General features: G+C 51.9%; 1 protein-coding gene across 2 annotated transcripts; it reads right to left on the bottom strand.

Moving 5' to 3' along the window:
- Positions 1–2,204: 2,204 nt before the first annotated feature.
- Egr2 (early growth response 2) lies at positions 2,205–8,803 on the bottom strand. 2 transcript variants are annotated; one of them, XM_050143933.1, is made up of 4 exons: positions 8,762–8,803; positions 8,556–8,661; positions 5,923–6,031; positions 2,205–4,604 (listed from the first exon to the last, which is right to left on the bottom strand). In XM_050143933.1, exons 2-4 carry the CDS (start codon positions 8,652–8,654, stop codon positions 3,367–3,369), a joined length of 1,446 nt encoding a protein of 481 aa, XP_049999890.1. In that variant the 5' UTR covers positions 8,655–8,661; positions 8,762–8,803; the 3' UTR covers positions 2,205–3,366. The 2 variants fall into 2 exon arrangements, with proteins under 2 accessions (XP_049999890.1, XP_049999899.1); XM_050143942.1 differs by lacking the exons at positions 8,556–8,661; positions 8,762–8,803 and adding an exon at positions 6,132–7,370.
- Positions 8,804–11,332: the final 2,529 nt, after the last annotated feature.

Raw genomic sequence — 11,332 nt, forward strand, 5'->3', positions numbered from 1 at the left:
TGTGGAAATAATGTTGGTTATTACAAAGTGGAAAAGGGAAACATTACCTACAATAACTATATTTTAATTATTGTTAACGCTCACAGTTTATTTCATAACATATCGTGCCAAAAGCCAGTTACCTACAGATTTCCAAAGACCAAGAAGTGGTATAAATTTAAAATTACTTTATTTTCCTGAGAGAGGTCTGTGGAACACGATGATTAAAAACACATCTGAGAATACTTAATGTCTAATTACACTATTTTGCTGTAACACAGGCCACTCTTGTATTTAACCTAAAGAAAATAACAGTTAACTTTTATCCTAAATGAAAAAATATCCTTAAGTATTTTCATCTCTTGGTCTTGTCTTTTCTTACTAATTTGATGGTGGTTTGAACTGGCAGCGTTTCAGGCGTCTGCACCTACCTGCGTCCACATAGACCCTGAAGTTTTACAACAGTTGAGAAACGTTTACAAAATAATTTACCTTGATCACATTAACGCTTAGCATATGGAAATTAAATAACCTGGCTTGAGAACGTTAGGCTTAATCAACAGTTCATACAAACCATCACAGCGGCATGACTCTAAGGAATCCCTCTCCACAAAACAAGCTGAAACATTTATAGTATTATCCCTTAAAGTACAGGGGCAAGAGATTAAAGGAACCAAACTTGTATTTCTGTGCTGATTTCTTGGACAAACTTTTTAAAATGCATTGAAAATTGAGCTGAAAACTTTTAAGCTGAGAACCCTGGTTAAAGACGCTAGCTGACGTGCTGTGTGATACTCTGGGGGTCAAAGCCACGAGGCTGGCCCTGAGCAAACAGGTGTGCTCATTTCTTAGGGCTTGTTGGTGAGGTTTGCCGCCACACCAATGTGAAACTGATCACATAATCCATGTGTGTAGCACGGGGAGTTCTTTTTGTTTTAAGTGTCGTTCACCCTTGCTCTTAAAAACATGACTTAGGTGGTCTTGATTGGAGATGCTGTAAAATTAAAGTTTGGAAAAATAGTTATAAACTAAAAAATGTAAGTGTACTACATCCTTAAATAAAGTTCCTGGGAAGAGAAGTATTTGTTTAAAAGTAGCCATAACGTAACATTGCTTTATAGTTGCCACAGTGGATAAACAGTGGCAATACTCTTGACAGTTGGCAAGCTGAAATCAGTGGTAAATTAAAAGACAAGGAAAACATCCCACCCTCAGGTTTAGAAATTTCTACTTGGGAGTTCTGGGAAGAAGTTTCTGTATCCTGAAAGTGGGGATAAAGGTAAAACAGAAGCAAGGGCAAGCTTTCCTGATGAGATTGAGCTGGTTATCGGACACTAGGTGCTAATTCTCAGGGTAAAGATGCTAATAACAGACACAATCTATTCGCTTCGTACGATTCTTGTTTTGTATTTATAACAAAATCACAAAAGGTTCCCAGAAGAAACCTTACACTGTATTACTTTGCAAACCATTATCTGGTATGTTGGGGGGAGGCTACTTATTTAGATTGCATTGGAGTTTTGTAGGTTGGTGTTCACCCATCTTACCTAGCAAGCTATTTTGAGAATCACTTCTGGATCCACCAAACTTGTGACAAATGATCCTTCCAAATATGGCCAGTCATCTGAGAAGCCAGGACTAGAGAGAAATGAGTCCTGGGGTAATTCCTGCCACCACCCATTAATGTTGTCATCAGCAATGTCTGAGCAATTTTGATCTGAAAGAATGATAGCTCTCTGAAAAAGTTTTCTGTGGTCATAAGATTAATCCTGGAAACCCAAAAGTCATTTCCAATTTGACCATGCCGCCACACTTTCCTCAAAGCCACAGCTCCACTGAGCCCCAGGCCGTCCGTGGTCAGAGTTCTGAATGCAGCTCTGTGGTTGTCATCTCCAAGTGGGCACTTGTTTGTAAGTGTTTACTTTCCGGAGCCCACTCAGGAGCAGAGAGAAGCTATAGGCTGTTACAGGGGACGGAACAATGAGTCAGGAGGCTTTTACACTGATTCAAGGGGGAAATCCCTGAAAACCAGCTCTGGCTTGCAAATGCAGACTAGAGTGAGACTTGGTGTCCACAGGCTAGCAAGGCAGCATGGAGGTCCTATGCTAGCCCCCCCCCCCCCCGCCCCAGAGTGGTCTTATGGCCACAGTTCACAGACGAGAAGAGCTGTTTCAATTCCACCCAGGAGGTACCTTGTAAATGACTTCTGCAGCAGAAAATATTGTTGAAAAGTATTTATTTACACCATAGTCATAAACCATCCAGTATCTGAACTCCAGTTAGTGGTTGTATGTTAGAATAGATTATTTTTTTCCACAACTATTAAGAGCTAGTAAACAAATCAGCTGCGTGACATTATGCACATTCTCATCTGAAATTTGACTACAAAGGTAACACTTTTTAAGTCACAAAACAGAGCATACAAAAATATACTTTCTAAAAAAATTCCAAATATTAATAGGCAGAAATATACAGCCATACTTCAACCCAGGGAATGATTTCTTTTTTTCTATAGTAAGGCCTCCTGCATACATGCAGACCCTGTAACACTGCCCACATCACACAAGGCTCAGAGGACACTTCCGACACAACTGCATGCACCCTATGTACATCCCCCTTTAAATAAGTTAACCTTTGACTCATTTCAAGAGATCATAAATGCTTTACAATTTTTTTTCCCGAAGGTTCAGAACTCGGAATGAACAGTGCACATCAAAAATACACAAAATCTGAATGGATATACACTGAAAAAATAACCTTTGTTTCTCAACAAAAAGGAGCCAATATTGCTTTGTCCCTCCCGTCATTGCACTTCCGTTCTCTGAGTTTTTAGTACATATTGCTTAAGAGTTGAGATGGCTAGATACCCTTCAGTTCACTGTTCCGGGGCCACGGAGTGCCGCAGCCAAAACCAGGCTCCTCTCACTGGACAGCTTCCCCCAAATTAGTTCCAAGCCATAAAGTGCAATGTCAGTTTTCCTTAGTCTTTTTTGCTGTCCTCACTCAAAGGAATCAGCATCTCCCAACCGATTGTAGAAAAGGTCTCAGAACAACTCTGGCATCCAGGGTCAAAATAAGGGAAGGACTAGCAAAACCTAATGAGATGTCTCTCAGTCAGAATCAGACCACAGCCCTCTAGTCCAAGGGCCCTCACCCAGCCCTCTTCTTGGCTCCCCATTGCTTGGAGTGGCAGTCAACTCCCCTAAGAGAGTCAAATGGCCTAAATTTCAGGAGGGCCCTGTTCTGGAACGGGGTGGGGGCAAGGCCGGGCTCCATCAAGGTCCTTTGCACAGGATCACAGGAAGGAACAGGGATGGGTGATAGTGTTGTGCAGCTCAAGTGGACGGTGGAACTCTGGGACCTGGGTGTGTCCGCCGGAGCTTCATCTCACGGTGTCCTGGTCCGAGAGGTGCAGGCCAGTGGTCCTCCAATGGTGCTGTTACCGCATAGGCTGCCTCCCGCCTGCGAGCCCCCAGGACCAGAGGCTGAAGGCTGGGCAGACACAGACGAGGAGGGGGCACTGCTCTTCCGCTCCTTCTGTCGAAGGTGGATCTTGGTGTGGCGCTTCCTTTCGTCACTCCTGGCAAACTTGCGGCCACAATAGTCACAGGCGAACGGCTTCTCCCCGGTGTGGGTGCGGATGTGAGTGGTGAGGTGGTCACTTCTGCTGAAGTTTCGCATGCAGATCCGACACTGGAAGGGTTTGTGGCCCGTGTGGATTCGGATATGCCGGGTCAGCTCATCCGAGCGTGAGAAGCGCCTGTCACAGCCTTCTGCTGGACAGGGATAGGGCCTTTCGTGAACTGGCGTCTTGCTGGGCCTGTTCGGGTACTTTCGAGGCCGCAGAATGGGCCGCAATGGCAGGTGATGCGGGTTAAAGGGAGTAGTAGACACTGCTGCAGAGCCACTGCCGGGCAGTCGGGGTCCCTCATTGCCTCCACTTGCCCCTGGTCCCGTGACTCCAGCACTGGGGCCCCCCAGAGTAAAATTACGGATGGTAGAGAGTGGAGTGAGCGGAGGCGGGACCCGTAGGGAATCCAGAGGGCAGGGAAATGGCTTTCGATCCGGGCCAGCAGCACCGTGTGGATCTCTCTGGCACGGAGACGGAAAAAAGCCAGGATACTCCGGGATCATAGGAATGAGACCTGGGTCCATGGCTGGCTTGGGGGATGGGTAGGAAGGAGGTGGCTGGTAGGCCAGAGAGGAGGTGGAAGTGGTGGGCGGTGACAAGAACGCCGAAGGGTCCTGGTAGAGATCTCCTGTACAGCCCGTATACGGAGGAGGAGGTGGTGGAGGAGAGTAGAGATGATCCAATTCAGGTTGGGTCTGGGACATGGTACACACGCCCAGGGGTCCTGTGGCCAATGGGTTGGGGGAGGCAGAGGTGACGCTGGATGAGGTTGTGGTTGAAGCTGGAGGGGTGACCCCTTGCAAGATGCCCGCACTCACAATATTGATGATGCCTTCTGGGTAGCAACTGGCACCAGGGTACTGGGGGTCAATGGAGAATTTGCCCATGTAAGTGAAGGTCTGGTTTCTAGGCGCAGAGATGGGAGCAAAGCTACTAGGATATGGAAGATCCAAGGGCCTCTTCTCTCCAGTCATGTCAATGTTGATCATGCCATCTGGGGAAGGAAAAGGCAGGAAAGAGGTGGAACAATGAAAACGCAGCCAAGTGCCAATTCACACACGCGCCCGCGCGCACACACACACAACATGCACGCACACGGCCGTCCTCGTTTCAGGATTCCAACAGTATATATAGGGATGGAACAAAATCCAACAGGTGGGGAAACTGAGGCTTGGAGACAGTAAGAAGTTAGCTAGCGCCCGAGACTCAAAAACTATCTCCAAGAAAGTAGGACGTGCCCCTCCCCCTCTGTCCCCCAGCCATCTGTGACTATAGTCCCCAATAAAAACACCCAATAATAGCAACAATATCAAACAATTTCCCATCTGCCTCGGACTCCTTTCCCAGTGCTTTGCCTTGTGGTTCCACCGCCGAGGCAACGGTACAGACACCACTCAAGATCCGACCAATCCCAGGCGATACTGAGAAAGTGCCAGCCGAGGGAGAGGGGAACCCCAGAACGGGTAAGTGGGTGGGTGATGTTCCCGCTGCTAATTCCTGGTGCCATCTCCCCCTCCCTCTCCCGCTGCGCTTCAGCTGACGACTGCCAGTGGGAACCCAGGCTGCGGAGGAAGGAGTCTAGGTTTCCCTTCCCTCCCCTCAGCCTTGCCCGACACCCGCGCGTCCCCGCCCCAGCCCAAGACTAGAGACTGGGCTTGGAGGAAGGCACGGGGGCTGCGGGGGACGACTTTACACAGCATCGCCACCGAGCCTGGCGCACACTGATGCCTGCGCTGGCCTCCCTCGGCAGTCTCAGGGCCACTTCCCACTGTTTGCCCTGCTCCGCTATCCCCCTTCACTTTGGGGCGATGGGCAAGTTGGGTGGTGCCTCTCAGCCGCACCAGAAGAGAAAAGAGCTCCAAGACCCTCCCGGAGGGGGCTCTGCCCAGAGAGCGCTACAACTGCGCGCTTCCTCGGCGCTCCCCTGCCACTTGGCTCTCCAGACGCACAGCTCTCCCCCGGACTCCCCAACTTTCCCATCACTTTAACCCTATCCCAGAAGCCCAGAGTCCGGCCAGTGGACTTGCTTCCAGCCTGGCAGCCCAGTATGGGTGTGTCTTGAGCCCTGCGCCCATTTGGGCGCGCAGAGGGCCGCAAGCATGCCAGTTGCTTTTGGTGACCAGGTGCATCTCTCGGCGCGCACGTCCCAGTGCTCTAGTCCCTGTTCTCCCCTGCTCCTCCCGCACTCACTTCCAGTCTTCAGAGTCAGTGTGGTCAGCGCCCTCCACCACCTCAAGTCCCCATTCTCCCTGCCAAGTCCCGAACACCCACCGCTCCCCACCCACCAGCTCCAAAGAGGACACGCGGCTTACCTCCGGCCACTCCGTTCATCTGGTCAAAGGGGGCTCCCAGTTCAGCATTGGGGAAGATGGTCACCGACGAGGCGGCGAGGTCTTCCACCGGGTAGAGGCTGTCAGGCAGCTGGTGCATAAAACCACTGAGAGTTACTGGGATTTTGTCTACGGCCTTGGCGGTCATCATTTGCTCCTCGCACAACCTGGAGACCCAACTCCCTCGCTACCTGGAGTGCCAGAGAAGCCGTTTTTGGAGAGGGGTTGGACTGAGCCTGGGTTGGTATCTCCTTTTGCCCTCCACACTTAGAAAAGACCACCACCACACGCAAAAAAAAAAAAAAAAAGAAAGAAAGAAAAGAAAAGAAAGAAAAATCTAACCAATTTAAAACTAGCAAGCAAGTTGTTGGCTTCTTAAGAAGAAAAATAGCTATGGGCCACTGACTCTCTCCTGCCTGTGATCCGGCTGTTGGGGAGCCAGGAGTTGCTGGTGTAGTGTTATTATAACAGTCAGTGTGTCCCCCTCGCCCAGCTATTTATCAATCGCTGCTCTCTCAGACGGAAAGTGTTAGGCTCCGAGTATTTATGGGCAGGTTTTCAATACCCGTGACGTCGCTGCCCATATATGGACTGAGGAACAGGGCTGGGCCAGGCAGCTTTTGCGGTCACATGGCTAATTTGCATACGGGCTTGGCAGCGCGGGCTCCGCCGAGCTCCCCCTGGAACGGTTCGCCGCCGGTGGACACCCGCCAGGGTTTGGGGCTCTCGGCCCCCATTGCAGCTTGGTCTCCGGGTTGCAGAGTTCAGCTGGGGGAGGGCTTGATCGCCGACCCCGGCGCTGTCGCCGCGGGAGAACGCGCGGGCCGAGATGGCAGCTCTGTCTCTTGGGGCGGGGAGGAATTCCGGTTCGCCGAGACTTTCCAAAAAAGGAGAAGATCCGGTAGTGGCGGCTCCGCCTCCCCGGCCCTTGTTTGGGAGCCATTCCGGAAAATTAAACTTCGGAAAGAAACCGAGCGGAGCCGAGACACTACAGTCAAACCCCTCCTTCACTTTCTTGGCAGCCCAAAACCGCAAGCAAAAAAGAGACAGAGAAAAAAAAAAGAAGAAGAAGAAGAAAGAAAAAGAAAAAAAAAAAGCTAGCCGCATTCACGGAAGCTGACTGCCTTTTTCTGAATTACACTGTGGAAAGTAGTGTCTGGCGATAAGAGTGAATGCGGTCTTGCTTTTTTGGAAAGTCTGTGCTATTTATACAGGAGCGAAAACGGAACAGGTCTGGGTTGTTTATTTGTTTAAGTATTTTAGGCACCTTAAGGGTAGAGGTTAGAGTAGAGTATGGGGCCGAAGAGCTGCGGGAGCTTCGAGAGATCCTCTGCCGGAGGCACCCCCTTCCTCTGCCCGCGCGCTCCCCGCCCCCCCCTCCAGCTGCTGCACAGTGCGGGCGCCCTTCCCGGCGTGTCTGGGCGGTCCGTTGCGTGGGGGCGACCAGAAGAAGGCTTGGACACTCACCCTGCCCGACGCGCGTGCACACACACACACACACACACACACCCTCCACTTCCGCTACACTCCCCCTCCTCCGCTGCCCTGTTACACACCCACTCACACACCTTACGCTACACACCACACGCCTCCCTCTTGACAGCGCGCTTGCGTGCCTGCCTAGCCAAGAGGGTCTCCAGGCATCAGACAAGGCAGCCTGCCAAGACACTGTCCTCAGCTTCACAAGCCCTCCCAGTCCGCAGCCACCAAGACCCCTGATCCCTGTGTATACACTTTTCCGGGGGTGCACCCTACTACTCGCGCCTAAGGTCTACCCCAGGAATAGTATTCATCTCCTTTGCTTGGAACCTGCTCGGTGCTGAGAGACAACAAATGGCACAGGTTCGAGTCACGGTGACCCAACACATGTTCCCCTTGGCAAACAAACAAATAAACAATAAGCAAACCCTTCCAGTAGAAACCTTACTGTCAAATTCCCAAAAACTTTTCAGAGGGCTCTCTGGGCACTCGGCTCCCACCTCCGAAGCAGCCCGCTCCAGAAGCGCTCCCGCTGCCCGGCCAAACCCCGGGCTTCGCGACCTGCCTAGCCTGGGATCTTGGATGCGGGTTAGGATCTAAGCGCCCTGGCCTTCTCAGCTCCAAAGTTGGGCAAGGGAGGGATTGGGAGCGAGCCCCGCGGTTCTCTTTCTTGCCCCCTACCCGGAGCAGCGAGGATACCCGGGCGGGCAGGAGCCACGGCGCCACGCCGTGGATGGAGAGCGGCGCTGCAGGCGCTCTCCCGCCGATCACCTGCGGTGTCCACGGCCACAGCGCGCTCGCTCCTGCCCGGCCTAGAGTATGGTGATCAGGGGAGCCCCATGACCACCAGGAGCCCTCTTGGTGCCGCTCTCCGAGCAGCTCTTTTCTCCCCATGCCAACCGCGAAAGTTGTTCTCCCGGGAATAGCCATCGCCCTGACTTCAAATGCCCAAAAGCGAATATGGGAAAGTTTCTCGATCGCGCTATGCGCGCTCTTCTTTCCGATTGGGAATCAAATTCAAAGGGAAAGCTCACCGAGGGTGGAACTTCTATAGGTGTCCCACCCTCTGCAAAACCCCTGCAAAGCCTTGTTCCGAAGCTGGGGGAAAAGGAAGAAATAGAAAGCAGCGTTCTTACCACGTGCGCCAGCCCGCTCCGCCTGCTCTCCTGCCGGTCCCGCGGCCCCCGCGCTGACCACAGGCAAGACGACGCCTCGGAAGGGAGCCCGACTCTCATCTCCAGCCTGGTCCGGGAAGAAAGGGGGGTCGGGTTATGCAAATAGAGGTCCCGGCGGTGGGACTCGGGTTACGGTCCCCCACCAGCCCCAGAGGTGAAGCACCCACCCGCGGCCGGCGCGGGCCTGGCGACTGCTGGTGCTTCGCTGCCGTCGGTGCACGTGGGCGGGAGGATTGCAGCAGCCGCCCCTCTTACCAGCTCTGTCGCCAACCCCGCAGGCTGCCGCTGTGCTCCGCCCGGAGGGGGAGCTCCCGGGCGGCAGAGCGAGCGGGGAGAAGGCAGCCAGCCGAGGGCAGGACGCCCAACAAGGGTAGAGCTGGAGCGCGGGATGCTGGCGGATTGCCGCTACCAGCCTTTGCGCAGGAGGTCAGTGGTGGTGAAACAGGGGGTTCGCACCATCGAGGAGTCTAGAAAGGGGGAGCGTGGGAGCGGGGCACCGCTATGGAAGCCGAGCCTTCCAAGAACTCTCACCTCCCTTAAGAGCTTCGCTGGATCCAGCTGTTGGAGAGCAACAGCATGGGGGAGGGGGCAAGAGCTAGTAAAAGCTAGATGCCCAAGACCTGGCAGGCCAGGTTCCGGAGGGTGCCCGAGCCAGTCACTCTCTCAGCCCTTCCAGAACATCCGTAGGGAATGAATGTGTCTGTGATGGCCTCTAATAGCCTTGCCCTTCCTTTCTTCTTTCTCCTCTCTTCCTCTCCTCCCAGCCCCTTTTAAAGAGTGTCCCTTTAATTACAAACCCTTAAATATGGGCAGCTTAGATAATAGAACAAAAAATCAAGAGCACATATTTCAAAGCAGCCACCGCGTAGACAGATGAGTTTAGAAAACCTTGAGCACTTGCCTAAAGTCTCACAGCTGGTGATTGGTCCCTTTCAAACCTGCTACCTCCTCCGGGTCTTCAGAATCCAAGGCTCTTTGCACTGGTCACTGTGTGGGGAGCTCACAACGCTGTCGCTGTCGGAAGGTCCTAGGTCCACAGTTGAGTGTTGAAAGCCTGGCTCACCCCATTAGGGGAGAATTCGCCGTCTTCATCAATTCCATCTTTCTTTGGCATTTCAGCGGAAAGCAAAGCTGAAGTCAAGGAGGCTAAAGGCAAGAGAGAGGGGGCTGTTACAGATGGACCCCCATAGATAGAAGGAGAATTTAAATGTAGGGACTCTGTAGACGTGCGTGATGGACGCAATGACCAGGCTGGCACAAACCCAGCTTATTAATGCTGCTATCTTAAGAGAACCCAACCCCACAGTATCCTTCCTGGAGGCAAGGAGGGTTCAGAGGAAGGCAGGGGTGTGAGTCTGGGCTGAGGCAAGGAAGAGGCCAGAGATGTGGGAGTGGAATACTAAGGTGAAACCAGGGTCCCTACTTTGAAGCATTTAAACTTTTAGGGTTTAGATAAAAATACAGCAAACAAAATGACTTAAAAAAAAAAAAGTTGACAAATTGCCCATGTAAACGAGACACTCCAAAACATATCAAATCAAGAGGAGTAACTTGCTGCCGGTCTCTAATTTGCTTTGTCCAAAGGAGGAAAACTATAGGAGAAAAAGAGAGAAGCAGGGAGGCTTCTCTGCCTCAGGCTTGCTCCTGGGGTGGCGGTGAGGGGGCCTATGGGCCACTGGGTGAAGGAGACAGCTGGCAGGTCCTAAGGAATGCCCTGTCAGAGTGGTTCTGGACTTTTCTTCCAGTCTTGCAGCTGCCATTCACAGTGTGGTGTCGGGATGACAGCTACGCAGGAGACATGTCAAATAATTTACCACACGCATTTTGATGTGCAAAGGGACGTGTTTGGAACCCTTCACACGCGCCTTCTTCTATGATGTCATCTTCATCCCACCTCTAACTGCTGGTGGAGGGGAGGCACGGTCGTCGTGTTAGAATCTCTCTGAACTGTCGGCACAAGCACGGACTGGATGGCCAATTCAGACGGCACGGAGCCTGCTGCCTTTGCAAACCAGATGATTGCTAGCTGCACAATCATCAGAGAGATCTTCTGATGGGTGGGGGAAGCTGGTAAATACTTCCCTGTGCCCAGGATCTCACTGCAAACCCGGGAGCCTATAGGCTATCAACCTACCTCAGGTCACGGCCGATGCAACTGTAAAGGCCGAGCTAAGAAGTGTCACTGCATAAATAATATGGATGGGGAAGATCTTTAGGCTGCATTTTGTAGATGTGTCAGTGCTGGCTCAGGAAATGGATGGTCAGAATCTTCAAAAATATTTCTTGAAGATCTGCCCTGTTTCCAGCACTGTCCTAAACTCTAGGGGATATAAAGGGTGCCTACAGCCAGGGCCAGTTCCCAAACCCCATGGGGCTTGCCTGGCACACCATGTAACCCCATCATCACAGTGAATGTGTTTGCTTTCAGAGAAACAAGTATCCAGTGGAGTTTCTTGGCTGGGGACTTCACAAGTCTCTGATCCGAAGGACACACAAGGATTGGGCGAAAGATCTGTGGGAACAAAAGGCGGGGGAAAGCAAGGTGCATGTGTATAGAGAAGATCCAGTGTAAGAAGACATTCTAGGTCATCTTACGTGCCTGGCATTGAGGCTGATGGTAGCCGATACAGCTGGCTGTCTTGGGAGTACTCTAGAGCAGTTTAATCTCTCCAAAGCTCCTCTTTCACTTTTGTTCCCTGAAAAAATGGCAGTAGCATTGCAGGTTTTTGTTTGTTTGT

The sequence above is a fragment of the Alexandromys fortis genome, unplaced genomic scaffold (genome assembly GCF_014885135.2).
Source record: "Alexandromys fortis isolate MF-2015 unplaced genomic scaffold, M_Fortis_MF-2015_v1.1 scaffold_9, whole genome shotgun sequence".
NCBI lineage: Eukaryota > Metazoa > Chordata > Mammalia > Rodentia > Cricetidae > Alexandromys > Alexandromys fortis.

Coding starts and splice junctions, on each gene's coding strand:
- Egr2 (XM_050143933.1), bottom strand. CDS start 8,654: ATGAGAGTCGGGCTCCCTTCCGAGGCGTCGTCTTGCCTGTGGTCAGCG. Junction 6,032..8,555: donor GGAGCGGGCTGGCGCACGTG/GTAAGAACGCTG, acceptor TTTATGCACCAG/CTGCCTGACAGCCTCTACCC. Junction 4,605..5,922: donor GATGAACGGAGTGGCCGGAG/GTAAGCCGCGTG, acceptor TTCCTTCCCCAG/ATGGCATGATCAACATTGAC.